At 41.9% G+C, this 27,774-nt stretch overlaps 1 protein-coding gene across 4 annotated transcripts in view; it reads left to right on the top strand.

The window, feature by feature from the left end:
• The window catches only part of WIPF1 (WAS/WASL interacting protein family member 1), a 128,977-nt gene that overhangs the window by 84,551 nt on the left and 16,652 nt on the right, over positions 1-27,774 (top strand). For 2 of the 4 annotated variants that reach the window (XM_086358966.1, XM_086358987.1), the window contains exons 2-4: positions 16,145-16,232; positions 19,372-19,501; positions 25,196-25,369. In XM_086358966.1, coding sequence (XP_086215092.1) covers positions 16,182-16,232; positions 19,372-19,501; positions 25,196-25,369 — 355 coding nt within the window. In that variant the 5' untranslated portion in view covers positions 16,145-16,181. Of the gene's footprint in view, positions 1-3,284; positions 3,484-8,918; positions 9,225-16,144; positions 16,233-19,371; positions 19,502-25,195; positions 25,370-27,774 lie in introns of those variants that run through there. The other 2 variants (XM_086358977.1, XM_086358998.1) reach the window with 2 other exon arrangements.

Below are 27,774 nucleotides of genomic sequence, written 5' to 3'. Positions count from 1 at the left end.
CACTGCGTGAGACTCTGCTTGCATTGCCAAGCTCCTCAGTGAGCTAAAGGGCTCCCTGCTGATCTCTGGTATCCTTTCCCTGGAAGATTTCCCTTTAGCCTAAGCCTTCCCAAGAAAGGGGTTCAAGTCCGTCCTTAACTTTCCTCAGTCACTGCTTTAGGGGAAACAGTCTCAAGCTTTTAAAGGAATGTTGTGTTATGGTACTATTTTTAATTATTTTCTCTTTCATTCAACAAATAACATTCATTGACACCCACCAGGTGCTGTTCTAGATCCTAAGGCAACAACAGGAAACAAGGTCCTATGGAACTTGATTTCTAGTGGTGAGATGTGCAAGTAAATAAGCAATTAAATAAATGGAAAAAATACCAGATGGTGACAAGTGTGATGGATAAAGGAAGACAGGAGCAGAGATGGGACATGAGAGGGGGCATTTTTGCTGACAAACAGAGAATGAGAAGGAACCAGGAAGGAAGAGTAAGGTAAGAGGGCTTACAAGTGTCAGATCCAGAAAGCAAATGAGCCTGTGCATTTAAGGAACAGAAAGGGCTGGAAGGTAATTAGCAAGACGGAGTGTACTTGAAATGAAGTCAGAGAGCTGGGGGCAGGTGGGTGGGCAGATTTTGTGAGTCCTTGTGAGCTAGGCAGAGCTTGGATTTTTAAAGTGAAATGAGAAACCATGAGATGGTTTTAAACAGGGAGGAACATTATCTGATTTATGTCCTGTGGTGCATAGTACCACCTCATAAATGTGTCCAAAGTTGACTGTGCTTACAAGTTCTCACTAAAGGTGCAATAGACGCAAACCGTAGACAACTACTCCCTTGAATGTGTCGTGGGCTCCAGACCTCTAAGTGATGGATAGGGATAGTCATGATCTATCATGTCCTGGGGGGGGTGTGTGTGTGCTCGTGCATTTGGGGGGCATTACTTATTAGAGAACTAAAAAGTAATTCTGTAAATACATAGCAAAATCACCATATTGCCTATGTTCTCTTTTTAAGACCCAACTATAGTTAGACTTCCCCAAAGAGTCATTCAGGCATTTACTTAGTAGTTGATCAAGTTTTCTGTTTTTCCAAGGTTAGTGGAGGGTGAAGGAGATAATCACTGCAGGCCTCCCCCCTTGTCCAGACCCAGGTCTGCGTGTATTTTTTCATGTATTAAGTGTCCCCTGGGCTCCAGATCCTACATTAGGTGAGACGAATAAAGTCTGTGCCTTCCAGTGGCACTGGGCAAAGAGTCCAGATCACTAATCCTAGGAAGTCATTTCTAAGAGGGGGAATCCCCACTGACTCAGTGGTAAAACCAACTCCAGTACTCTTGCCTGGGAAATCCCATGGACAGAGGAGCCTGGCAAGCTGCAGTCCATGGGGTCGCAGGAGTCAGACACAACTTAGCAACTAAATTTATAAGAATTCTGCCATAACTTGGCATCACTTATAAGAATTCTGCCATAACTTGGCATCACAAAACTCCTTGTGCAGCCTATCTTAAAGAATTGGGAGTTAAAAGAACCTTAGTTAACTCCCAGTACTTAGTACTTAGTCAACTATCCCAGTACTCCACTCTAGGAGTACTTCCAGTATTAGGAGTGAGCCTGTCCTAAGCATCACAAGAAACTTCATATTCCTGGCTCCACCCATGAATCCTACAAGCCTTCCTCACCCCTTTCCAACCCACCCAGCAGAAAATGCCTCCACACATTTCCAACAGCCCCCTGATCCACCCAGTCTCATCATTTTACGTATAATGGAATATTAGGCAGCTTATGATCTTTTTGTACCTTTTTCCTCTGAACTTAGCAGAATCAGGACCCCAGAGTCAAATTTTACAATGATGTTAGTTTCCAAAATATGCCTCTTTTTCATTCTTTCAGCTGATACTGTTTTCTCAGAGTTCCATGGCGGGTGTCACAAATATGTCTGAATAGATATATTCAGATAGACTGAGAAAAAATTGAGAGCGTTTTCAGATTTTTATACATTCCTCAAGTTTTGGTGTATTTTCTATGCATATTCCATTGCCTACCCACCTCTCAGAGTCCTTTAATAATGAGGAATCTGACTTTCTTCCTTCTGCTCATCATCACTGCTTTTCTATCAAGCATCTTCTGGGAGAGTATCGTCACCCCATTTAAGTGTGGAGGATGGAAACAAAATATTTTGGCGTGGAAAACTCTGATCTTCAGCTGACTTGACCTGTACAGGCATACTGTGGAGACACTGCAAATTCTACTCCAAGCTACCAAGATAAAGCAAATATTGCAGTAAAGCAAACCACACCAATTTTTTGGTTTCCCAATGCATATACTCTGCTATAGTTTATTAAGTGTGCAATAGCCTCATGTCTAAAAAAGTGCACAAAAAATTTTTAAACCCAAAACAGAACAAAAACTAATAATTAAAAAGCAAAAATTTTAATCTACATACATACCTAAATTAATAACTACTTTATTGCTCTTGTAAATCAACTATAACTCAGTTTGGAAAAACTTCATTCAAGTGGTAATCTGCGTCTGAGCCGTCAATGTGTTGTAGTGACGTCAAAGATCAGTAATCATAGATCACCATAACAAATATAATAATAATGAAAAAGTTTGAAATATTGCTTGAATTATCAAAATGTGAAGCAGAGGCACAAGGTGAGCAAATGCTGAAGGAAAAATGGCACCAATAGACTTACTCATTTCAGGGTTGCCACAGACCTTCAATTTGTTTAAAAAAAAAAAAATGCAATATCTGTAAAGCACAATAAAATGAGGTGAGCCTGTATAGCATGTATTCTGACTTGGGCACCAGAATCACATTTCAAAAACTCATTTGCCTTCATACACCTGACTAGCTTTCTTCACCGGCATTTGTAACTTACTTCCTACACACTTGACTGCTCTGCAGATGAGGAAGAATCACTTACCTTATTTATCAGTGTCATTTGGAGCTTTTAGATCTTGAGTGACTCTCTTCCTTAATCCTAAATGTTATCATCAGTATCAAGAGTGATACTTTAAAATGAAATTTCCTGAAAGAGTCTCAGGTTCCATGAGCAGATATTTTTTGTGGAGGTGTCTAGAATAAAGTTGAGCTGTTAACCAGCTCGCGTTGCTATCTCCTCTTGTCCCTGTACCAAAAGGTATGTTACGCCTGGTGGGAAGGAGAAACATTTAATTTTCCAAATTTAGGGGTTTCTTTCTTGCTTGCTTCTTAAGTAAAATCTAGCTCCTTTTTCTGCAGAAAAGGAGGAAGGAACAAGCAACAAATTAATCAGACAGGAAGTGAATAACCACAGAAGGACGTCTGCCTCTGACTCAGTATGTCACATTCAACAAGAGGCCAGAGCTTGTCCAAAATGGCGGTCCAGAAACGACCCCTTGTTTGTGTTAGAAGATGATGGCTTTCACAGTGACGGTTTTCTCTCTCATTTCTCGTTTGCTCCCTGCCTGCTTGTGTCCCTGATCATGCCTTCCTCCAGTATCCTTTAACGGTAAGAAAATTATATTCAAACTCCGCGTATTTCCTTTATTCAGTTAGTGGGGAGGACTAAACGGCTTTTAGTGAACCATTGTGTGCTGAGATAAAATTGTGTAATTTTTCAGTAGAGCACCATGTGGTCCTCCTATTGCAGACGAGACTAGTTTCACCACTATGGTGATTGTGGGCAATTTGGAACTTATGCTTTGAACTAAAATGTAAGCAAGATTTTCAGCAGAATCTTTCCTGACCCCTGGACAAGTTTGGATCCACAGTAATTTTTTTCTCCCAGTTAAAATGGTGGTTTATGTCGCTAACTGTATCTTTCAGTGGGTAGCACAGTTTGTCCACATGATTACCTTTGAACTCTCACTTGGGCCAGCAACAGTAAGTGCTTTTATAGCAAAAGGAGTCCCTGGAAACTTCAAAGGAAAGTACCGTGGAACTCAGCTCTTGCCAGTCTGTTGCTACAGACCTGTTCCTTAAGTTCAAATCCCAAGCTATTTCTAAGCAGTCTTTTAGGACAGTTTGTCTTTTAGAACCATTCTGTTCAACATCCAGACAGTGCAGTGCACAATGAACTATTGCTGATCAAATCCTGCAGCATTCACTATGAACAGTTACATTTAATGTGATTAATATCGTGACACAAAGCATTGTAATTTTCATATTCCAAGCAGTGTACTCAAATATCTACAGAGCAGGATGAAGGAAACTTTTGTATAAAAAAAAAAAATGCTTTTTTTCCTTTGGAGCATATATGAGAAAGCAGCTTGATTTATATTCCTTTTACCCTATGAAGAAGTATAAAATAAAGTTTTAAAAAGTTAAGAGGGTACATAAAACTTTGGTCAATAAGTATAAGTTCTTTTAAATAATTTAATGGCATAACTAGTGTGTACAGTAGAAAATGGACAAGTGGTAAAATGAAGAAAAGGCTGCAGGAAGATTCTTATTAAGAAAAGTAGGACAGCTTGGTTGAGAGAAAGTGAGGAAGCAGGAGAAAGAGTAAGTCAGGATAGTGAGAGAGGAAGATGAGAAGCTTGAAAAAGACTTTGAGGACCATTAGTGTGGAAACCATACCCTTTCTGGTGACTTGGATTGTGGGTCTAATCTTCTGTATTAACTTCATAAAGTTATGTCGCTTCTGAACTTGAATAACATTTAGTCAAAATTCTCCCTTGTATAATCTAAAGCACTTAAATCATCTATCTAAAATCAGAGTCAGGTTTTCTAATGCTTTTCGAAAACTTCATCCATTGGTTAATTGCTCACAACTCTTCAATTACTCTTAATGTCTGAACTTTGAGGGACTTCCCAGGTGGCGCTGCTGCTGCTGCTAAGTTGCATCAGTCGTGCATCAGTCTGTGCGACCCCATAGGCGGCAGCCCACCAGGCTCCCCCGTCCCTGGGATTCTCCGGGCAAGAGTACTGGAGTGGGGTGCCATTGCCTCCTCCAGTGCATGAAAGTGAAGGGAAAGTGAAGTTGCTCAGTCGTGTCCGAGTCTTAGCGATCCCATGGACTGCAGCCTACCAGGCTCCTCCATCCATGGAATTTTCCAGGCAAGAGTACTGGAGTGGGGTGCCATTGCCTTCTCTGCCCAGGGGGCGCTAGGAAGCAGTAAAGAACCTGCCTGCCAATGCAGGGGATGTAAGAGACAAGGGTTCGATGCCTGGGTTGGGAAGATCCCCTGGAGAAGGAAATGGCAACGCGCTTCAATATTCTTGCCTGGAAGATTCCATGGACAAGAGAGCCTGGTGGGCTACAGTCCATGGGGTCGCAAAGAGACAGGACTGAAGCGATTTAGCACTGCTGCTGCTGCTAAGTCGCTTCAGTCGTGTCTGACTCTGTGTGACCCCATAGACGGCAGCCCACCAGGCTCCCCTGTCCCTGGGATTCTCTAGGCAAGAACACCGGAACCTTTAATATTATGCATACTCTGGATGAACAGTATTCAGAGAATTCCCCAGGGTGAAGAATTTTCCCTGGGGTCCAGCAGCAATTTCACTCTGATCATTGATGAAATTAAGTTCTAGATATGCCCTTCCCCGACCCGAGCTAATGTAAATGTAAGAGGAAGTGAGCTACCTAATTCCTGGACCTTTCAAGGTTTACACTCTTTGAAGACTGCTTAGCATTTGGTAAACACGTCATTTTGTTGGGAGTCTCTGGCTATTTAAATCTTGATCCACTTCTGGTTTAAGGTTTGACTCATTTTGTTTTTCCAAATTGTCACTTCTGTACCTCTTGTTGAAAAGAACATTTCCCTTGGACTATCATAAGTACTAAATACCTCTGTCTGTAATTTGGCAACCCTCAGTTCTGAAAGTTAAGACTGGAGAAAAGAATACTAGAGTAAGAAGTGCCTTAGTATGCTTTTCTGAGAAATTTTAAATGCACTTTATACACACCTCCCTTCGCCATTTTTTTGTAATGCAGAAATTACATGGGTATGCACATGTGGGCTAGGCTTTAAATCAGCTCGTGATTTCTCTTTCTCATGGTTAAATAGAGGAAAAGATAATGTTTATTGAGCACTCACTATATGTTAGGTTCTTGACTTCTGGTTATTTTATTTTTTAAAAAAATGGCTAACAGTTAGCAATGGCCTCATTTAATTCCTCAATGGTCCTATTGAGTAGGTACCCTTCTCCGCATTTTATTGTGGGAACTGGACTTAGGCTGAGCAGTTTGCCCACGGCCACTAACAATTAACTGTAATTTCAAGAGCTTTTTTTCATAAGTACAGTTTAGAGGCTATAAGATGTCCTTTTCTAATCCTGAGAATCTGGGATTGTACAAATGCTTTGTTTTAAAATGTCACAGCGATAGTAAATATCTTTAAGTGAATAATCTCAAGTAAGACCATTTCCTTTCTAAAGTTTTTCGACCTTTTTAAAAGTACATTTGGTGACGCTTTTGCTTATATTACAAGGCTATACTTTCAATGATTAAGTTAATAAAATATGTTGAGTATGCTGACATATATGCTGTGTGTTGTGCATGTGTGTGTGTGTTTGTGAGTGTATGTGTGAGTGAGTGTGTGTGGGGGGGGGGGAATAGGGAGGGGCAGATTTGGTAAAACTAAATTTGGTGCTGAGGATTTAACTTTGAGATTTGAGCCCCTTAAAGAGAGTACTAAAAAAAAAAGACACAAAAAAAGTACTTGTTAGAGATGGGAAGTTGTGGGAGGAAAATAAAAGATTTACCTTCTATTCTCCCAGTTAAGGACAGGTGGGTCATTCAACTTACCTTCATTTTCTCATTTTTGAAAGGGTTTAGCTATCTGTGAATTTGTGCTGACTTTTCATGTAATTAAACATGTAGGACTGTATATTCTAAAAATAATTTCACCTCATAGAAACCTTTATTTCCCCTATAAGCAGTTATTCTACTATAAGCAGTTATTCTTATAGTAAAACTGTGGGTTTGTGTCCAAGCTCCCAACTAATCATAATGACATTGTAGATGCTTCAGAATGTCTTCTCTGAAAAATGCCTTCCCTCTACTCCCCGAATTATCGATTTTTTATCTAAAAGAACTCTAAAAGATGTGTTTCTGAAATAGCCAAGGACCCTCCAAGTACCGCAGAGACACAAACCCTTACCATTGAGAACACAACCCGTAAGCAAAAGTCACTTAAGCTATTGCCTTAATTGATGCCCAGCTGAGAAAAGAGCAAGTACGTTTTGAGAAATGAAGGGTCCCGTGTACAGTAAGCGTGGGTGCCACATTCAGCTCAGATTGAGGAAAACAATGATCACGAACTAGGTGAGGCAGTTGCTTTGCTTATAAAGGAACGCTTGTTTCTTTTCTGTGCCTTTGGCTTCCTCTTGGGTTGAGCAGCCTTTTTGTTTCTCCTCTTCTATTGATTGCCTCATTGCCTGCAGCCCTCGGAGCTTGAACTGAGGAGAGAAGAGTCACAATAATAGAAACAAACTTTATGCAAAGATATTAAAAGTTTCTAAAATGGCCAAAAGGACATGCCATGCTTGGGGGTGGGGCACTGAGCTGTTGCACTGGGCCTGGTGTCAGAAAATAGAAACTACAGGCCACTGCAGCTGTGAACGACTGTGCGACAGAAACAGGATGGCTGTGGTTTGCTGTGAGCATCAATTTTCCTGTTGAGCATTTTTACAGGAAGTTGAAGAACAAAGCCGACTTCATCTTAATTAGTTCTGATGGTTTTCAGATCTTCAACACATCCAACCACGTTTGCCTCATGGAGGAGTCTCCAAAGAATAGAACCAAAAATAATCCTGAGTGGGAATCATAAAACAACGATGTTGGCAGCAATTTGGGTTTTTGCTAAATGATTTTATTTTTACAGTATAACTTGGAGTGGATTTATTACCTTTATAATGAGAGCCTTTGTACTCTTTTTTTATGGCTGTGGTAACTTTATGAATTTAAGGGCCTTTCCTTATTAAAACACTACTGAGTTATATGTATTATAAATTTCCTTCTGTTACTATTTGGTGAAACAGTTATGCATGTGTGTATTTATACAGATACAAAGAGGTGTACGTGTGTGTGTGTATAAACGGTGGAAAATATACATCAAAATGTTGACAAGAATTATCTCTGGATATTATTAACTCTAACCCTTTCCACCTAAAATTTAATTATTATCAAATGCTTTGTTCAGTGGTTAAATACAAGTGTCATGTTTTATTTTCATCTTTGTATTTTAGTGTTACCTATTGCTTTCTTTTTTTCTTTATGGCTGGTCTGGGTATTCATTGCTTTGCTTGGGCTCTCTCTAGTTGCAGTGGCTTCTCTTGTTCCAGAGCACAGGCTCTGGGCACACGGGCTTCAGTCGTTGTGGCACACAGGCTCAGTAATTGCTGCTCATGGGCCCTGGCACATGAGCTGAGTCGCTCCAAGGCACGTGGAATTTTCCTGGACCCGGGATCAAACCTGTGTTCCCTGCATTGGCAGGCAGATTCCTACCACTGCACCACCAGGGAAGTCCCTATCTATTGTTTTCTAAATTAATCAGTAGATTAGTGATAAGTAGCATTATCATTTTGGAAGCAGGAAAAAAAAATTCTCAAAGTCTAACCTGAAGAAGTCAAGAGCACTAAGAAATACATACATGAAGATGAGTTAAGAACATTATATATAAAGTAAAATGTCATGAATGTAAATAAAAATAAGATACAGAATAGAAAGTAATGAAGGCAAGAGAACATTTGGACCTTAGGATCTTTTCAATTGTATTATTTCTGTTATGTCTACTCCCTGTCCCTGCCTGCCTCCACAATGATGAATTCAACCTTTTTGAAAAAAAAAAAAAGTTTACTTTTTTCTCATTCATTTTATAGAATAGTATTCAAGGGTGACTTTTGGCAAGATTTGCATAGCAAAATGCTTTATAATTTTGAATAGTCCCAAATGGTGATCAAACGTAACTGAATAAACCCGCTTCTTATCTTCTTTGCTAGAACTTGGCCGATTCACATACACACACATCCTCAGGATTAGAGGCTGGCCTTCTTCGGGTTATTTCATCGGATAGCGCTGGAAATCTCTCCCCTCTTCCTGTTGTTCTGTAGTATGGGCCTCGTGTGGCATCATCTAGAATGAACTTGATGTTGGTTGCAAGAAACTAAGAAACAGTTTATTTAAGTAACTCGTCAATTATCTTCGTCATTTCACATTCAGAGATGATTCTGCTTTCTTAGTTGAACACATTGAAGAAGAAAGCCTCAGTTTCCTGGGGCAGCTCTGGACTGACCTCTGGGCTCTGGGTGAGTGACTAGTTGTCCATGCTGTTGGGGGAATATGCGGCTGTACGGTGGGGAACAAGTCGTTCTCACAGGTGTCCCCCATAACAGTATTACACAGCAAGTGGCTTGGGGCCACAAGCTGCCCTGGTTGATCTGAGGTCAGTGTGTGATGCTGTTTGCTGTGAGTTTAAACCATGATGCCGACCTAATAGAATTGTAGTAAAACTGTCAAAACCATCCATTTCTCTCACAGAACTAGGAAATTCCAGAATTTCTTAATATTGATGTGTACTGTGTATATTTGTATATTTGTGTTGATGACAACGAAGAACGAATTAGTGGATTTTGAAATCATTTATGTAAAATATTCTACTCTGTTCTCTCAACCCTCAGAGTCAGTTCCTTTATAAAAGGTTTATTGATAGATCCCTCCTTTCACCTCAATAGTTTTCACCTAAAATTTCAGTTTTTTAGACTTAAAAAAATTTTTTTGGCCACACCGTGCGGCATGTGGGATCTTAGTTCCAAAACCAGGGATCAAATCTGTGTCACCTGCATTGGCAGGTAGATTCTTAACCACTGGACCACCAGGGGAGTTCCAAAATTTGAATCACTGATTCATTCAGTGATTAAATAAAACTTTGGTAATCAATCACATACCCTAGGGTTCAGGTTGATTTTTAATTTCTTTAACTTTTGACAGACAATCCAGAGATGGTTTGGGTGAAAAGTCAATTGGTAGATTTTATTCAAAAACTATTATAATTTCCACAGTGGATAATAGATATGATAGGTAACACGTATTGTTAAAACTGTGTTTATTCATTTACTAGGACTGCCATAACAAAGTACTTCAGACTGGGTGTCTCGAACAGCAGACTTTTATTATCTCACATTTCTGGAGGTTGGAAGTCAAAGATCACGGTGTCGGCAGGTTTGGTTTCTCCCAGGGCCTCTCTTCTTGGCTTGCAGATGGCCACCTTCTCCCCATGTCCTCACACAGCCTTTTCTCTGTGCTAACACGTCCCCAGTGTTTCTTCCTCTTCTCACAAGGACCCCAGTCATATTAGATGAGGGCCCAGAGTAATGGGGCCCTCTTCAGTTCAGTTCAGTCGCTCAGTCGTGTCCAACTCTTTGCGACCCCATGAATCGCAGCACGCCAGGCCTCCCTGTCCATCACCAACTCCCGGAGTTCACTCAGACTCACGTCCATCGAGTCGATGATGCCATCCCGCCATCTCATCCTCTGTCGTCCCCTTCTCCTCCGGCCCCCAGTCCCTCCCAGCATCAGAGTCTTTTCCAGTGAGTCAACTCTTCGCATGAGGTGGCCCTCTTAGTTACCTCTTTAAAGGCCCTCTCTCCAAGTATAGTCATATTCTGAGGTACTAGGGGATAGAGCTTCAACATATAAATTCAACCCATAATACTGTGTGTGAAAACAAAAAACCCATTTCCATCTGTGTGGTTTTCTTTGTGCACATAAAATTCAGCACACAAGGTGAACATTATAGAAAAGTCTGGGTTTTTTCCTGTGATGAATGTTATTTAAACAGTGAAATGAGACTTTATAAGTCATCACATGCTCAGTCATGTCCGACTCTTTGTGATCCCATGGACTGCAGCCCGCCAGGCTCCCCTGTCCATGGGATTTCCCAGGCAAGAACACTGGAGTGGGTTGCCATTTCCTCCTCCAGGGGATCTTCCTGACCCAGGGACTGAGCCCGCATCTCCTACATCTCCTGCATTGCAGGCGGATTCTTTACCACTTGAGCAATCAGGGAAGCCCTGAGACCTTTATATGTGCATCCAGTTGTTCCAGTACCATTTAGTGAAAAGACCTTCAATTGAAAAGACCTTCAAAAGACCTCCCCATCAAGTTGCTTTGATCACTTTGTTGAAAATTAATTATGTACATATGGATTAACTTATTCAAGTATTTTCTTTAATAGATTGTTTTACTGTGAAGAGTATTGTTTGCTGAGTTGAATGTTTACAACACAGAAGGACTATTTTTATATTGAACTTTAAAGTTATCATTTCCGGACTAAATATACTGTCTTAATTTTAAAACAAACAACAACAACTAGAATGAGTGAAATGAGGGACTTCCTTGGAGGTGCACTGGTTAAGACTCAGTGTTTCCATTACAGGGGACACAGGTTCAATCCCTGGTCAGGGAATTGAGATCCCACATAACTCGAGGCAGCCAAAACACACACACACAAAAAACAGTGAAATGATTCTCTGAAAGCAACTAATTCTCAAAAGTGTTTATTGTTAAAAGTTTGGTGCCTGGGGAGGGTGGGAGAGCAAGAATCATTAAATGGGTAGGGCTGTGGAGAAGGCAATGGCACCCCACTGCAGTACTCTTGCCTGGAAAATCCCATGGATGGAGGAGCCTGGTAGGCTGCAGTCCACGGGATCGTGAAGAGTCGGGCACGACTGAGCGACTTCACTTTCACTTTTCACTTCCATGCATTGGAGAAGGAAATGGCACCCCACTCCAGTGTTCTTGCCTGGTGAATCCCAGGGACAGGGGAGCCTGATGGGCTGCCGTCTATGGGGTCGCACAGAGTCAGACACGACTGAAGCGACTTAGCAGCAGCAGCAGCGGTCCTCCAACTGCAGGGAGCCTGGTTCCCATGCTGACAGCCCACACTTTGGGAGCCCTTGTCCTACTCACCCTTTCCCTTCTAGAGCCCCTCCCACCCAGGGAAGTGAGCTGCCTTTCCTGTGGGACTCCATCTCCTGAGGGAAGATCGAAATGCAGGCGGCCAAGCCCTCAGGCTGCCTCATTCCCACGGGGGCAGCCACATCCACACAGGACTCCGGGCAGAGCCAGGGCCTCAGCTCAGTCTCCAGGCCTGGCCACCCTCTGCCAAGTGCTTGAGCGGCTCTCACACCAGCAGGACCTGTGCTCACCTCAGGGACCACAGCGCTGAACCTACCTGCTGACTGCTAACTCTGCCCAGCCCTGCTGTCCTGGTTCACTTCATCCTTCCCACACCCCCATTTAACAGAGAGCTTAGTCTTATCCCAGGTTATTAGCAGCAGAGCAGAAATCACGATTATGTTCTCCTGACCCCGGACTCATGTTCTCACAGAGATTCTGTTTTCATCCATAGGCCACACTGGTGTCTGGTAAAGCCCCCAAACTCCAACTCCTTCCCTGACTGCTGTTAAATGCGTAAAACAAAATACAGAGGATTACCAAGGAAACCAGTTACAGTGCAATCGGTACAACAAGGCCTAGGAGCAGATCATTGCCCCAGCTTCCAAAGAGATCTGCAACAATTATACTATGATGTGAAAATATCACATAAAAAACTGTTGGTGAAAAGGTTTCAGGTGTGGTTTGTGGCCTACATTTATAATTGAAGGAAATGCTAAATTGTAGTTAGAATTTAGGGGAAATAAGTATGTCCCTTTTTTCACCCACATTCATGAACCCCTGAATTCTGTCCACAGACCCTGTGGGTATGGAGATCCAGGCTAGGAAGGCCTGCCTGTTAGGATTTAGGCTGCGGTTGAGGCCTTTCCATCAGGCCCAGTCTTGGTTCTGACATGGCTCTCCTGCGGCCTTGGACTCTACTTCTCTGGTGAAGTCAAGAAACTAAGCGCCCAGACGTAAAGCTCGCCTGCCCCTCTGCTGTGGGACTGGTTCTTTACCCAGGCCGGGGTGCTCAGGGCTGATGCTGGGAGCTGTTCCAGTGGCCAGCATATGGCTTGTTTGTGTGATACCTGATTCTTTCACTCCACCCCCACATAATCAATGAGACTATGTGCCATGTATTAGGGAGACCTGGTGTTCACAGTGGGGTCGAAAGACAGCCAAGAAGGGGATCCAGCAAGGGCCTGACGTGTGGGACATGAGACTGATCTTTGACCCGTGTGCTGGGGTGGCAGGTTTAGAGTCTGGGGTTTCTCACAAACCTCCCTCAAGGTCCAGCCTGCACAAGTCCAGACCAGCAGCTGTTCAGCTAGTAAGGAGCCAGGAGACCATGGCAGCCTCTGGAATCAGCTTTCAGTGTGAAGGCAGGCGTAGGAGTAGTTTATCTGGAGGAGAGTTAGGCAGGGGGTCAGTGGGAGCTGCAGCAGTGGAGAGAAAGGAGAACTGAGCCTGGGAAAGGTAAGCGCGCTCACCCGCAGATCCTCACCCTGTTGTTTACGTGAGGTGGTCAGGGGCAGGGGAAAGCCCGGCTCTGTGGTCCAGAGGTTTATTTATAAGCCAGTTAATGCACAGAGAGAACCACAATAGCAACAGAAAACTGTAAGAGAGTTAAAGAGGCCTTGCAGGGTGGCAGTCTCCTGAGAACGCCCCTGCTCCATCACCTGGCCCCTGAGGTGTATAGGACGGAAGTTCAATTTGATCTTTGCAACCAGAGACTGACTTATGAGAACCAAACCCAGAAGAGGTTCCTGGTGGTGATTAGAATTCACTTCTTCCTCGGTCTTAGGATAACAGGATGGCAGACTAGTCAGTGAGCACAGAATCTGACCTGATGAATTGGAACATTGAGGGGCCTTTCATCCACCGAGCTCATGAATGGTCTGTCCCATGGAGCCCGTCTCTCGCACCCTCTGGGTGGACCCGGCCACCCTATTCCTTGATGAGCTGCCTCCTCCAGCTCTGTTAATACCATTTCTTTGGCCACAGCATCTTTGACAGTTAGTTGGGCCTGAATCCAGTTTCAGACCCTCGTTCTTCCTCCTGGTCCTGGAACACAGCTCTGAGGCCTCTGAAGGTGCCCCTGCAGTTGGAGCACCCCCTTCATAGCCTCCAAATGCAGGCCCCCAACTCTGTTTACACTGCCCATGCAGCCCTGTGGGTGACTGGTGTTACCCAGGAAAGATCAAAGTAAGGGATAGTGCAGCCCAGCCAAGACTGACATTCAAGTGGCTCCTCTCCCTCACTTGTCTCCGTGGCGCAGTCCTCTCCTGGGCTTGCCCACTCGGCGCTCACAGTATTTCTTCTCTGTCAAGAGAAGTAAGGGACAGATCCCTGTCTAAGACAAGCTCTTTTTGAAAACCAGATTCTGACCGAGTTTAAGGTGAGCTATAATACTAGTGAGCCCTTCACCTGCCTGAAAATGCTTATCTAAAAAGAGCAGAGATCAAAAGGACTTGATGTAAACGACTTTTACATATTTCAATGAGTTATTAATTTCTGAGTCTCAGCATCCTTCCGTGTAAAATGTGTTTGAGATGATGGAAATAAAGTGCCCTTTATTATCCAGTTGACTGTCAATAAATGAGAGCAGCTGTCGCTGCTCTAGAGGTTTCTAAATTTCATTTTATAGAAGACACTCAGAACAGAGTGTCTTGATTCCTATCTTCCAGAAGCTTTGACAAGTCTAGTCATGTCCTGTTAGCTATTCCATTCTGTTAACGTCACAGAACGCAAGCCATCCAGCAGAACGTCAATAGAAAGTACAGCTGACCCTTGAACTATCCATATGGAGGTTAGAGACACCGATCCTCCATGCACAGTCGCTCCTCAAATCACAGGTCCCAGGTACCCTGATTCTGCATCTCTCGATTCAGTCACCCATAGATGGTGTAGCACTGCAATGTTTACTAAGGAAAAACATCCATATTTAAGTGGATCCGTGAAGTTCCAACTCATTGTTCAAGGGCCATCTATATTTGATTCAAGGTGTAAGTTTCCCTCAACTTTTAGTGATTGAGCTAAATTAATACTTTTAAATTCTAAGAAATGGTTTTCTGCAATTACGAGACTGTTGAAAATAAAAGAAAGATAATTCCGCTATTTGAAATTCAGGACACGTTACATAGGAACAGTGTTATTCAGGTGGTCAGTGTCCCAGGCTGCTCTCTTGGTTTAAGGCTCCGTGACCAGGCTTCTCGAACATTAATGCATGTGAATCACCCAGGGATCTTGTTAAAATGCTGAAACAAATTCAGTGTGGGCAGCAGGGCTGAGATGTGATGTTTCTCATGGTGATGCTCTGAGGCTGATCCAGGAGCCCTAATGATCAAGGAGCAGCAAGGTCGAGGTGGGAGAAACTGGGATGCTGAGGGTGTGAAAGTGGCTGAGGGGCGGGGCATCTGCTGAGACCCCAGGGACGGGACTCTGTGGACTGGGGGAAAAGAGGCAGGATCGGTGGTTAGCATCACTCCTGGGGCACGTCCTTCCCATGCCTAGCTCCTGACATTGACCAGGGTGCCCCCTTTACTGCTGCTGCCCACCACGGCTTCCCTGTACTGTCCTACAGCCTGGAGTCTGCCCCTCCCTCTGTCCCCTGAGCATCACACTCTGCAGAAAGCCTTTCTAAGGAACCCTGTTTCTAGTAAACAGCTCCAAATCAGAGGTTGGAGTCCCCCTCTCTTTTTCCCTCTGGCTCCTGTAAGGAAGTGCCGAGTAGCACAGAGGTAGGAACCTGGCCTCCTTGCCCATCTTACCTTGTCCCTATCTCCTTTCCCTGGAGGATTGGACGAACTTTGAGGGCAAGAACAGAAATAGATTTATCTTTACATTCCTGTGGAGCTACTCAGACCTAGACAGATGTCAGGAATCTCTTGACAGAGAAGAAATGCTGTGGGGCACCGAGTGGGCAAGCCCAGGAGAGGACTGCGCCAGGGAGACAAGTGAGGGAGAGGAGCCACTTGAATGCCAGTCTTGGCTGGGATGCACTGCTGGTAGTTCCCTGATAACCTCCCGGCTTCCTCGGGCTGCAGGCCAGGAGCCTTCCCCGACCGTGGGATTTGCTCGCAGTATCTCCAGGCACTCTGGCTGAGAATCTTCCCTGGCTGCATCCTTCCAGAAGAGTAACATCCTAGCCATGTTGTGAAGGAATCCCGCCTCTTATAGAAACTTAGACTGTCCCTTTGAGGCAAAAGGGGAAGGAAGATTAGGACAGAGAATTATTGAGACATCTAATATGTGACGGTGCTTTGTTTCTTTCTGTTTTGTTTTACAGATTTGTCAGCCAGACTGTTGAAAGCTAACTGTTCAAGATGCCTGTCCCACCCCCTCCAGCGCCCCCGCCGCCGCCCACGTTTGCTCTGGTGAGTGGCTCTCCTCATCTATGATCCATGTGTGAAGCAAGCTAAACAGACTTGAACCTGGCACACAAGTGTTAGTTTTCAGTGTGTTTACGTTCTGGCTTAAATATGAATGATACGGTACGCTCTCCAGGTGCTGGAGTAAGCCAGACCCTGAGATACAGCAGAAAAAATGTTTTGCAGTTTAAAGTCTCATACAATGCACAGGACACATGCAGAACCCTTATTTTGCCCTTTAAGTCCATCCTCACGTTTCCATGTGTACTTTCCAAAGGCAAGTATTCTCTGGGCCCATCCCGCCCCATGATGGACATGTCCCGGAAGTTACTGCAGCCTCTTCCAGGAAGCGTCTTCCAAGCAGCCCTCCATGCAGTAATCCGGAAAGGCTCCCAGACGCACCCCTAGCACGCGATGCCTTCACTCTTCACTCGGGGAAACTGAAGCTCAGAGAGAGTCTTCTGCCCAGGCTTCTTTCTAGCCCGTCTCAGGCTGGACCCTAGTTGGGAGAACAGACCATTAATTAGCTTGTTGCTATTCCAAGTGTGATCCTCCAACTCCTGGTTAGAGTCCCCCGAAAATAAACACGGAAATTTAGAGTAGTTTAGAGCAATCTGATAATGGTGTTGTGTCTATTGCTTCTAAGATTGTATTTTGTGTGTCTTTTTAAAACTAATTCATTTTTCTAATAATTCATTGTTATTTTACAAAATATTGGTCCATGATGGATTGGAAATTTTTTTCTTAAAAATTCATCCGTCCCTAAAATGAGTTTGAAAAGCTCTGATCTGGCGAACATAGAAGAACTAGTTTTTATTTCCTGAAAATTATAGTTGTGTACCACTGCTGGGTAGTTCATGCCTAGATTTTTTTTTTTTTTAATGCTCATGTGTTTATTTTAATGTGTATTTGAAAAATTATAACTAGCACACCCAGGGTTTAATAGTGAGTTACCAATAAATTTTGAGGCAGAACAGGAGGCCAAGGAGGGTTGCTGACCCAAAACCATGAAGAAAACCAACATGGACATGTTATTTACCCTCTTTAGGCCTCAGTTTTTTTTATCTTTAGGATGAAGACAATAGGTAATTCAGAAAGCTCTTTCCAAGATGTCCAAGGCATGGTTAAGTTATAAAAACAAGTTTCAGCAATAGAGGATGGTCCCATTAGCAAAAGTGAACTGTATATGCAAAGAACCTTTCTGGAACTGACTGCCGAGACGCTCTTAACAGGCTTGCTTCAGAGGAGGGTTGGAGGTCAGTAGGCAAAGGGCGTTTTATCTGTTTTTTTCAACTGAGATATAATTGACATATAACATTGTGTAAGTTTAAGGTGTACAGCATGTTGAATCGATACAGTTATGTATTACAATATAACTGCCACTGTTGTTTTAGCTAATGCCTCTATTACATCACGTAATTATTATTTCTTTTTTGTGGTGAGAACATTTAAGTTCTGGTCTCTTAACAGCTTTGAAGTGCATAATACAGCACTGTTAACTTTAATAACTATGCTGTGCAGTTATATCTCCAGAGCTTAGTCATCTTTTAGTTGCAAGTTTGTACTCTTTAATATCTTCCCAATCTGGGGAAGAGGCATTTGGGACCCCATGTTCATCCTTCTCTCAGGCTCTTGGCCTCTGGAGCCAGGCTGCCAGGCTTTTAATCCGAGCTCCTTCTCTTAGGAGCTGGGTGACCCGAGCGATGATTTAACTTCCCTGTGCCTTAGTTTCCTTGACTCTATAAACTCACAGGGTTGATGAGGACCGAATGAACTAATATACATAAAATGCTAAAAACGATTCCTGATCCATAGTAAAAGCTATGTAAACGTTAGCTGTTATTATCATGAGCAAGTAATACCTTAATTATTTTAAGACCCTTTCAGCTTAACACAGAGATTTCTGTTCAACCTGCTTCAGGGTTTTCTGCGCTCTCCCTCTGCCTCTAACTATAATAAACAGCTGGGTCAGGTATCAAGCTACACTTGCCCAGGTTTACTCCCTGTGGCCTTTCCTGGCACATCTGAAGTCAGAGCCTTTCAGAGTCCCTCGAAGGACTCTCAGGCCTGCCAGAAGCACCTCTGGGTTTGGGGAAGACGACTCTGCCTGGGACCAGGCCAGACCAAGCCAGTTTCCAAGTGTGACAGACACAGGCACACGCCTACTTCTGAGTCCATTTGCTGGGCTCTTATTGTCCCTGCTCCTCAAAAGAATTCTGGAAAAACAAGATCCTAATTTCACAGTAAGGAACTTTCCCCAAAATTCTGAAATCATAGAAAATACCCAAAGGTTTTAAAGTAGCACCTTTGTCTACTGTGCAGCCTCTGGGAGGTAAGCTTTCAAAAGGATTAGGGAACTATATTTAATATCCTGTAATAAACCATATTGGAAAAGAATTAAAAAATAAACAATTTGTAAAAAGGGATTACACATGAGGAACCCCTTAGGCCAGAAGGATATGAAGGGAGTTTGGAAAGTAAAGGAAATGTTGTGTATCTTGATGGCTACATGATTGTATAAGTTTGTCAGAATTCACAGGACTTTACACTAAAAGGGTGATTTTACTATATGTAAAATGTAAAAACTATATGTATTATACCTCCAATCTGCCTTAAATTAAAAAGAAAAAATTATCTGGCAATGTAACCAGAGGGAATTAATTTTCTAAAATTTTGGTGGATTAAAAAAATACAGCTGACCCTTTTTACTAAAAGCAGTTTTCCTCTTGCACCAGGTTAGTTCCAAAAGACAGGAAAGAGAATATATTCATCATAGAACATTCTAGAGGATGAAGCCTCACAGAATCCTGCGGATTCCTCTCAGACTTAAAATTCCCTTCTCGTCTCTAGCCACCCAACCCTGGCTCTGTCAGTTACCACCAGACTGTGGTCTGAATTTTCAGAGACTTTGATCAGGGACTGACTCTTCCTGCATGAAAAATGAATGTAATTTATTGCTGCATCTGCTCCCAAATGTCTGGATCTTAAAAAGAATGACATCGGGTCTAAAACTTGTGGAGAATTTACAGCCTATTGCCAAGAACCTTAATAACAAGCTTCCAATACTCTAGCTGTTCCCACTGAGTGCTGTAGTACATGATGTTAATTCAGAAGATGAATACGTGTTTGCATGGTTTCCTTTCAGGCCAATACAGAAAAGCCTTCCTTGAGTAAGTCAGAGCAGGCTGGGAGAAATGCTCTGCTCTCTGACATCAGCAAAGGGAAGAAACTAAAGAAGACAGTCACCAATGACAGAAGTGCACCAATATTGGACAGTAAGTAAAAAAAGTTATTTTCCATGGAGATAAGTGGTTTATGACCTAACAATCAACCCTACCCTTCCCACCAAAAAAGTTTTTTGTTTTTTTTTTTTCTGGTTAACAACAGCTGTGAAGCTAGCAGAATAAGGGACTGTATCATTCATTGTAGGCCATGGCTCTGGCCTGGGTTCCCTCTAATGCTGCAGGAAGCCAGTATAATAATTCTTTGTCCAAGACACACACAGCAGTGATTCTCTGAATTATTCACAACACTTACAACACTTTCTGGAAATTAACCCCTTGTCTTACCACAGAGCAAAAGGCAGCATGAAATATGGAAAGAGCCCTAGTCTTGGAATCAAAGGATGTAGATTTAAACCCTGACCATCTTCAACCCTTTGTCTCCATTTGTAAAATGGAGATAATAGCTGTTTCACTGCCCTCACATGTTTGTTGTGAGCATCCAATGAGACAGTGCTTATGAGAGTGTTATGTTGCCCGGAATGTATAATTCACGTGTACAGATATGATTATTAGGAGGTTGGAGAGAGAGGAAATGAGGTCACAACTTTGCTTATATCCATGATAAATCTGAGCTACTTCCTGGAACAAGATAGGGTATGTATAAACAAACAAGCACCTAACATACAGGGCTACTTATTAACATTTACAACAGAATGAAACATTACAGATGACTAGAATCTACCAGAAGTTAATTATCAGGCCTCAAGACTATCTCCTTGCACTCCTAGACATTTCCACTGCCAGCCAGCGATGCCCAGAATTTGTCCTAGACTATGGATCCCACTTGGACTCAATAGAAAATAGACTGCCCAAAAATCACCAGAGGGAGCTTTGTAGACAAGGGAATAATGATGTAGGATTTTAGCCGACTGGAGGATTAGAAGAGCTTAGGAAGAGTTTCAAGGAAAAGTGCCTAATGAGTAGAAGAGAAAGATGAGAATTATGAGATGTGAAAGTGAAAGTCACTCAGTCGTATCTGACTCTTTGCAGCCCCATGGACTTTAGTCCAGGGAATTCTCCAGGCCAGAATACTGGAGTGAGTAGCTGTTCCCTTCTCTGGGGGATCTTCCCAACCCAGGGATCAAACCCAGGTCTCCCACATTGCAGGTGGATTCTTTACCAGCTGAGCCACCAGGGAAGCCCAAGAACACTGGAGTGGGTGGCCTACCCCTTCTCCAGCAGATCTTCTCGACCTGGGAATTGAACTGGGGTCTTCCTGCATTGCAGGCAGGTTCTTTACCAGCTGAGCTACCAGGGAATCCTAATGAGTGGAAGAGAAAGATGAGAGTTAGGTGAGAACACTGGTGTGGGAAGAAGGTAGAAAGAGGAATGTCATGACAAAGGCCTTTGAGTGCTGCTCTGTTACTGGGCAGGGTGGTACAGATCAGAATGCACCCCACTTCAGTGGAACTAGGGGGTCTTTGACTTTCAACAAACTCTTATCTATAATGGGTAAAATGCCCACAAAATGGTATGGTTATTGTATAATCAGTCCCTTAGTTTTCCTTATCTTTGTCACAAGGTTCTCCCTGGGGGTTGCCCAGCCCAGGCAGTTCTGTCTGGGGAGCCTACATCCAATGCCACTGAATCGTGGTGCCTGCTATGGGGCTAGAGGAACTCTGTCTGCAAACTGCCAACCTCCAGAACAGAGCCCAGTGGTTCTCTCGCTATGAGAGGGAGCTCAGACTCTGGAGAGGTAGACGTGAAGTCCCTAGATGTTGAAGGAGAGTGGACTGTCTGGGGCCCAGTTCTGAATCCACTAGTGGAAATTCATTATATTCTTCAAGATACACTTCTCTCATTAAAATGGAAATAAGGGTTCGTTCTCCCTTTCAGCTGCTCAATGATGTTTAAGAATGCACTGGGCTTTGTGGACACCAGATGCAAACCAACGCATGCCCTCATTGTCCAGGAACTTAATTGGACACTAATACTGTTGTCTCAAGCTCTTTACAAGTGGCAAAGTTCATCCATGGTTTTGTATTGTTTGCAGGTAAAACCTCCCTGGGCTCTATGTTAAAATGTTGACCATGGTTATGCATGTTGAGGTCAGCCTTGTCCTGCAATTTAATTTAATGCTAACAAAGTGACCAGTTAGCTAACCTCAGAGGCTAGTTTAGTTTCCCTATCTGAAAGCAGCACAAATGCTGCGAGTTAAGAACACTAATGTATGATGTCTGTTAGAACAGTACATCATTCTTTTTGAATGTTCCATACCAGGTAAAGGTGTCCTATGAACTGTAGTATTCCAAAATGTTTCATTCATCAGTGAATAACATTTGAATGACAAGGACATTATTCATATTACTGGCAATAATTAAAATTAGTAAAAATTTTAAATTTTATATGGAAGCAATTTTACACACACGTCCAGAAACTGTTATTCTAATTTGATATATTTTATTGTGTGAAGTAATTCTTGAGAGCTCATTATCAGATTGTTTATTCTATTAGCAGAGTTCCCATCAATATCCCAGAAAGTCTTACACCTAGAAAAGGTACAGAGCCAACACAGACTTACAATAAATCTAATCCAGAAAAAAAGAAAACATCAATGAATAAAACAGAGCTCAGAAAGCAGATTAAATAAATGATTCAAAGCAGATTTTCTAAAATTAAGGATGCGACAATGAAGTTATATGCTAAAACATTTTGAAATCTTAATTTTTTAAGAAAAGTACAGATTTACCAGAAATCACTCATGAAGCCTCAATGAACAAGGGAAAAGTTGAAAACTTTATCAAATTACTTTTTCTCTACAAAGCTTTAGAGCCAGATAATTTTTATCAGAAAATTCAGATTTTAAGACATAGCTAATTCAAACACTATATAAACCATCCCTAAACACAGACAGGAAAGCTACCTGATAGGTGTAATGAGACTAACATGATCCTAATATCAAAACATGACAAAGGCAGCTGTGTATCAATGTCTCAGGGGACATGTGGCAATGCCTAATGGCATTTTTAGTTACTACAACTTGAGGGAGGGGTTCCTACTGACATCTAGTGGGCAGAGGCCAGGGATGCTGTAAACATTCTACAGAGAATAACAGAGAACTCACGACAAAGAATTATCTGACCCAAAATGTCAGTAGTTCCAAGGTTAAGAAACCCTACTACGTATAGACCACTTATGATCATAGATGAAAGGACACTAAAAAACCCAAAGACTCTAGGTCAGTAGTATACAGTATTAAAAAATAATAATTTTATAATTTACCAAGACCAGGGCTTATCTCATTTTTAATGTTAGAAAGTCCATATATCCATCATACCAAATAAGGAAAACTATATCATGATCTCAGTAAATCCTAAATAGGCATTTAATAACATTCCATGCTATAAAAATAGTCTTAAAAACCCAGAGTGGAACGATCCTTGCTAACTATGAATATTTAGAAAAAAAAAGTTATTTCAAACCAACAGTCAATATGTAACTTTGAAACATTAGAGTAAATGTCATTTACTCTAGAGTAAATGACATTTACATTTAGACATTACATTTAGAGTAATTTTCATTAAAAGCAAAATATTATTTACTTAGTTTTATAGTACTAGTGACATTAATAATTTACTTTTAAGATAAATATATAATGTATATTTATTCTTTATAATTATTTTAAAATAAACCATCTTTAAATTAATAAAACATTAATAACATTATTATGGAAACTCAGTCATCTAAGTAATTTCTTATATAAAAGAGAAATAAGATATACAACTGTTAGAAAAGAGGAGGTAAAACCTTTGTGATTTGCAGACCATTTGTCTATTAGAAAATCCAAAGGAAAGTGTTAGTCACTCAGTTGTGTCCAACTCTTTGTGACCCATGCACTGTGCCCACCAGACTCCTCTGTCCATGGGGATTCTCCAGGCAAGAACACTGGAGTGGGTTGCCATGCCCTTCTCCAGGAGGTCTTCCTGATCCAGGGATTGAACCCAGGCCTCCTGCATTGCAGGCAGAATCTTTACCATCTGAGCCATCAGAGAAGCTCAGAAAATCCAAGGTAAAAAATTAATACATTTTAATTTTGAAAATGCAAAGTGATTTATTAGATATCAAATGAAATTTCCTGATGCCAGTAACAACCATATCCAAACTATAGTAGCAAAAACATTCATCATTTCAACAAAAATGTATATGAAGTAACCCTGAAAGAAATATGGGTGACTCTCATTACAAAAATTATAAAATTTTACTGAATGAATCAGAACACATGGGAAAACATAGCATGTTTCTGTAAAGTCTAAATATCCTAAAAGTGTCAGTTCTCTCAGATTATTGTGTAGATATCATGTAATACTTATCAAAGACTCAACAAGGTTTTCCAGGGGTAGAACTTTAAACAGTACTCCTGGTGGCTCAGAGGTTAAAGCGTCTGCCTGCAACTCTTTGTGGTCGCAAAGAGTCGGACACGACTGAGTGACTTCACTCACTCACTAGCCTCATAAAATATACATACATAAATTGTTAAGAGATAGTTTTATTAAGAGGGTAAAATCATGGCTGTAATATGGATATAAAATAAACATATATCAAATATTTTCTTTAGCTCATTAATTTAATGAGGGAACCAATATGATATTATCAATTCAAAGGAGAATTATAAGTACCACACATATGCAAGCAGGTGAGTGTTGAAATGAACTTGCAAATAGGTGTAAAATAGGTCAATAATCAGTTGAATTACACTGAACACAGCCAATATGCATGTCTATGGACAAATACGCATTATTTTCAGTTTTCTACAACTTACAGAGTTATAGACTAACTCAAAGGCAATGGGAAATGACCCAGAAGGCTAACTGGATACTTGGTAATCCTTTTCTTTCTTCTTCTTTTCCCTTTTTGTTGGTCTGCCCATTTCAGAATCTTTCACAATTTTTTTTTTGGCAACAAATGCAAAATGAAACAATCTTTACATTGTCTCAAGTTGCGAAGAATTTTTAAAATGTTAAAGTCTACTGTTGGGTTTTATGATATTAAAAAATTGAAATCAACCTGAAAGGCCATCAAATAAGTAAATGGTTAAATAAATTACAGCACATTCATGTTCTAAAACACAATGCAATCCTTTAAACTCATGTTTTCAGAGAATATTTAATAACATGGGAAATGCTAACAATATTGAGTGAAAAAAGCAAACTAAAAACTATGTAGTGAATTTGGTCTTGGTTTTAAGAAAAAAAAGTGTATACAGTGAAAAAACTGGCAGGGGAAAAAATATACAAAAACAGCGGGTATTTCCATGAAGCAAAATTATGGGATATTTTACTTTCTTCTATTTTTACCTGTTCCTTTCTTCTCACCTTTTATTGCATCTTCTCCTCCCTTAACACATTCTTTCTTTGAAGATACATTTGCCAAATCTTCTGATACAGAACAAATAGATATTATTAATTCATATGGCAGTGAGCCAGGTAGAGGAAAGACATTATCTATTGCTGATTCTTCCACCACAGGGCTTGAGATAGCCCTGGAGTAGAAAGAACCTCTGCTCTTCTGACTGGAAATAGGGTGAGTCCTTAAAATCCTACCCTTTAATGAAATCCCAGTTGTCCACCATGGGCTTAGGGTCAGCCAGCTTCCTGCTGTATCATTGTTTACTTGGGCCAGGACTGGTGAAGTTCTCTGGCAGTGTCTTCATACATGTGAAAAGAATGTGTCTTCTTCCTTCTACAGAACCCAAAGGAGCTGCTGCTGGCGGCGGCGGCGGTGGTGGTGGCGGCGGCAGCTGTGGTGGAGGTGGCGGAGGAGGAGGTGGTGGAAATTTTGGCGGAGGTGGACCACCCGGTTTGGGAGGACTGTTCCAGGCTGGAATGCCGAAGCTGAGATCCACAGCCAACAGGGAGAATGGTAAAGAGCATTTCCTTTCCTTAGTTAACCGAAGACAAGGCGCAATCTGGCGGTTTGAGATTTGGCATCCCCTCTGAGGCACTATGCCCTTTAAAACATTTTAGATTGCTTGAAATGCTAACTGTTTTATAAGAGGGACTCTATTTAGCATCGTTTTTCTTTTTAAATCAGGATCAGACAGCTCCATCGAGCTGTAAAATATTTGCCCAGTATCCTTGGGGAAACTTGTACTTTTTTGTACTTTTCTAAAGGGTGAGCTAGATTGGAAAGAAAAGGAAGGAGCAAATGAGAGCCACCCCTGGAAACTCTGTCTGGTGACATGGCAGATTCAGCTTTCTTTGTGAGGTAGCCTGACCTAGCTGTCTAGTGGAGTAAATACTTGTGAGTCTCTTTTCAAACACACAGTGGAGCATGTCATATGGAATATAATTACATATCTCACAAAATCTAAAAAGGCATTTTGCCTGACAGACATTTGCCATTTCAGGGCCAGCGATTCTAGTATTCTCTGCAGGAAGCCATGGAAATGGGTCCTACAGGAATGTTATGAACAGAATGGCAGAAAGAAAAGTTGAACCTGGTCATGCCTAAATTAAAAACCTTACAGAGTGTGTGAAGCTCTCCCCTGATTGTGACAGAAACTCAAGAAAATTTTCCATGTAATTTTATTTTTTAATGTTTACTGTGCTAGAAGAATTTTATTTTTAATTCTATGGTCTTTTAAAATGTCACTGGGAAATTCTCACATTCACATGAAAATATAGGCACTGAATCCTCAGCGTTAGCTGACTATTTTAGTTTTGGATTGTCAAAATCTAGAGGGAGACTCACTAATAAAAGACATTTTATCTTACTGCTGCTGCTGCTGCTAAGTTGCTTTGGTTGTGTCCGACTCTGTGCGACCCCATAGACGGCAGCCCACCAGGCTCCCCCGTCCCTGGGATTCTCAAGGCAAGAACACTGGAGTGGGTTGCCATTTCCTTCTCCAATGCATGAAAGTGAAAAGTGAAAGTGAAGTCGCTCAGTCGTGTCCGACCCTTAGCGCCCACATGGACTGCAGCCTTCCAGGCCCCTCCATTACTTTTCCTTAGCGCCCACATGGACTGCAGCCTTCCAGGCCCCTCCAGTACTTTTCCAGGCAAGAGTACTGGAGTGGGATGCCACTGCCTTCTTACTAGGCCTGCAATTAAAATTTGTATATTTAAAACCTACTGAAAGGTCTTGAGGCAGCAGACATATGCATACATTCAGTACTCTAATAGTAAGTGAGGAAATTTAGGCAAGAGACAATTGGAAGTAAAATAATTAAATGAAGATAGAATTGAAGTTAGTGCACAAAATGGTGTACCAGAAGTGTATACTTTCACAGTATACAATTTGCATATTGGGTCATACATGTAGATGTAGATCTGGATAATAACTGTACCTTTAGGGCTTCCCTGATAGCTCAGTTGGTAAAGAACCCACCTGCAGTGCAGGAGACCCTGGTTCAATTTCTGGGTCGGGAAGATCCACTGAAGAAGGGATAGGCTACCCACTCTGGTATTCTTGGGCTTCCCTTGTTGCCCAGCTGGTAAAGAATCCACCTGCAATGTGGGAGACCTGGATTCAATCCCTGGGTTGGGAATATCGCCCAGAGAAGGGAAAGGCTACCCATTCCAGTATTCTGGCCTGGAGAATTCCCTGGACTGTATAGTCCATGGGTTACAAAGAGTTGGACACAACCGAGCGACTTTCACTTTCACTTTCTTTCACTTTACTCCAAACTTTGAAGATAAAACTTATCACAAGTTGGTGACATAGAAACATACCACACAGCCAAGGAAAATATAGCTAATTTCTAGTGCTAAAGTCAAAACAAAAAATTCTCTCTAGAGTTCACATTACTCCACTGTATAAATCCAGCCAAATGTTTCTCATTGGACTTTTGGGTGAAATCTGAACTCCTTTTGGCCTACAAGGCTCTTTATCACCCGGCTTCTGCTGACCACTCAGGCTGCATTTGACAGTGTTCTCCTCTGTGCTCACTGTGTCCCTGGAATATGAGCCTTGGTTTTTTCACTTAAGCTTGCTTCCACCTCAGGGCCTCTGTACCTGCTGACACTCCATTTGAAGCACCTCTCTTCCTCCTTTCCATGCCTGGCCTTGGAAAATGTCACCAAATGTCACATCCCCAGAGGAGCCATCCCCAGGCATTTCCACCTATCCTGGCCTCTCTAGCACTCTCCATGTCATCAGCCTATTTTAGTTTCTTTTTAGTACTTATAATGATCTGAAAATATTTATGTGTACCGGGTTTTTGTTCATCTCCCCCATAAGAACATAAACTACAAGAGAACTGGATTGTTTCTATTTTGTTTACTCCTCTGCCTCTAGCGTCTAGAATAATGGTTGGTTTATAGTAT

The sequence above is a fragment of the Bos grunniens genome, chromosome 2 (assembly GCF_055505025.1).
Source record: "Bos grunniens cultivar Pamir isolate PY7600 chromosome 2, Bosgru_T2T1.0, whole genome shotgun sequence".
Lineage (NCBI taxonomy): Eukaryota > Metazoa > Chordata > Mammalia > Artiodactyla > Bovidae > Bos > Bos grunniens.
This window is presented reverse-complemented; position numbering and strand designations above follow the sequence as displayed.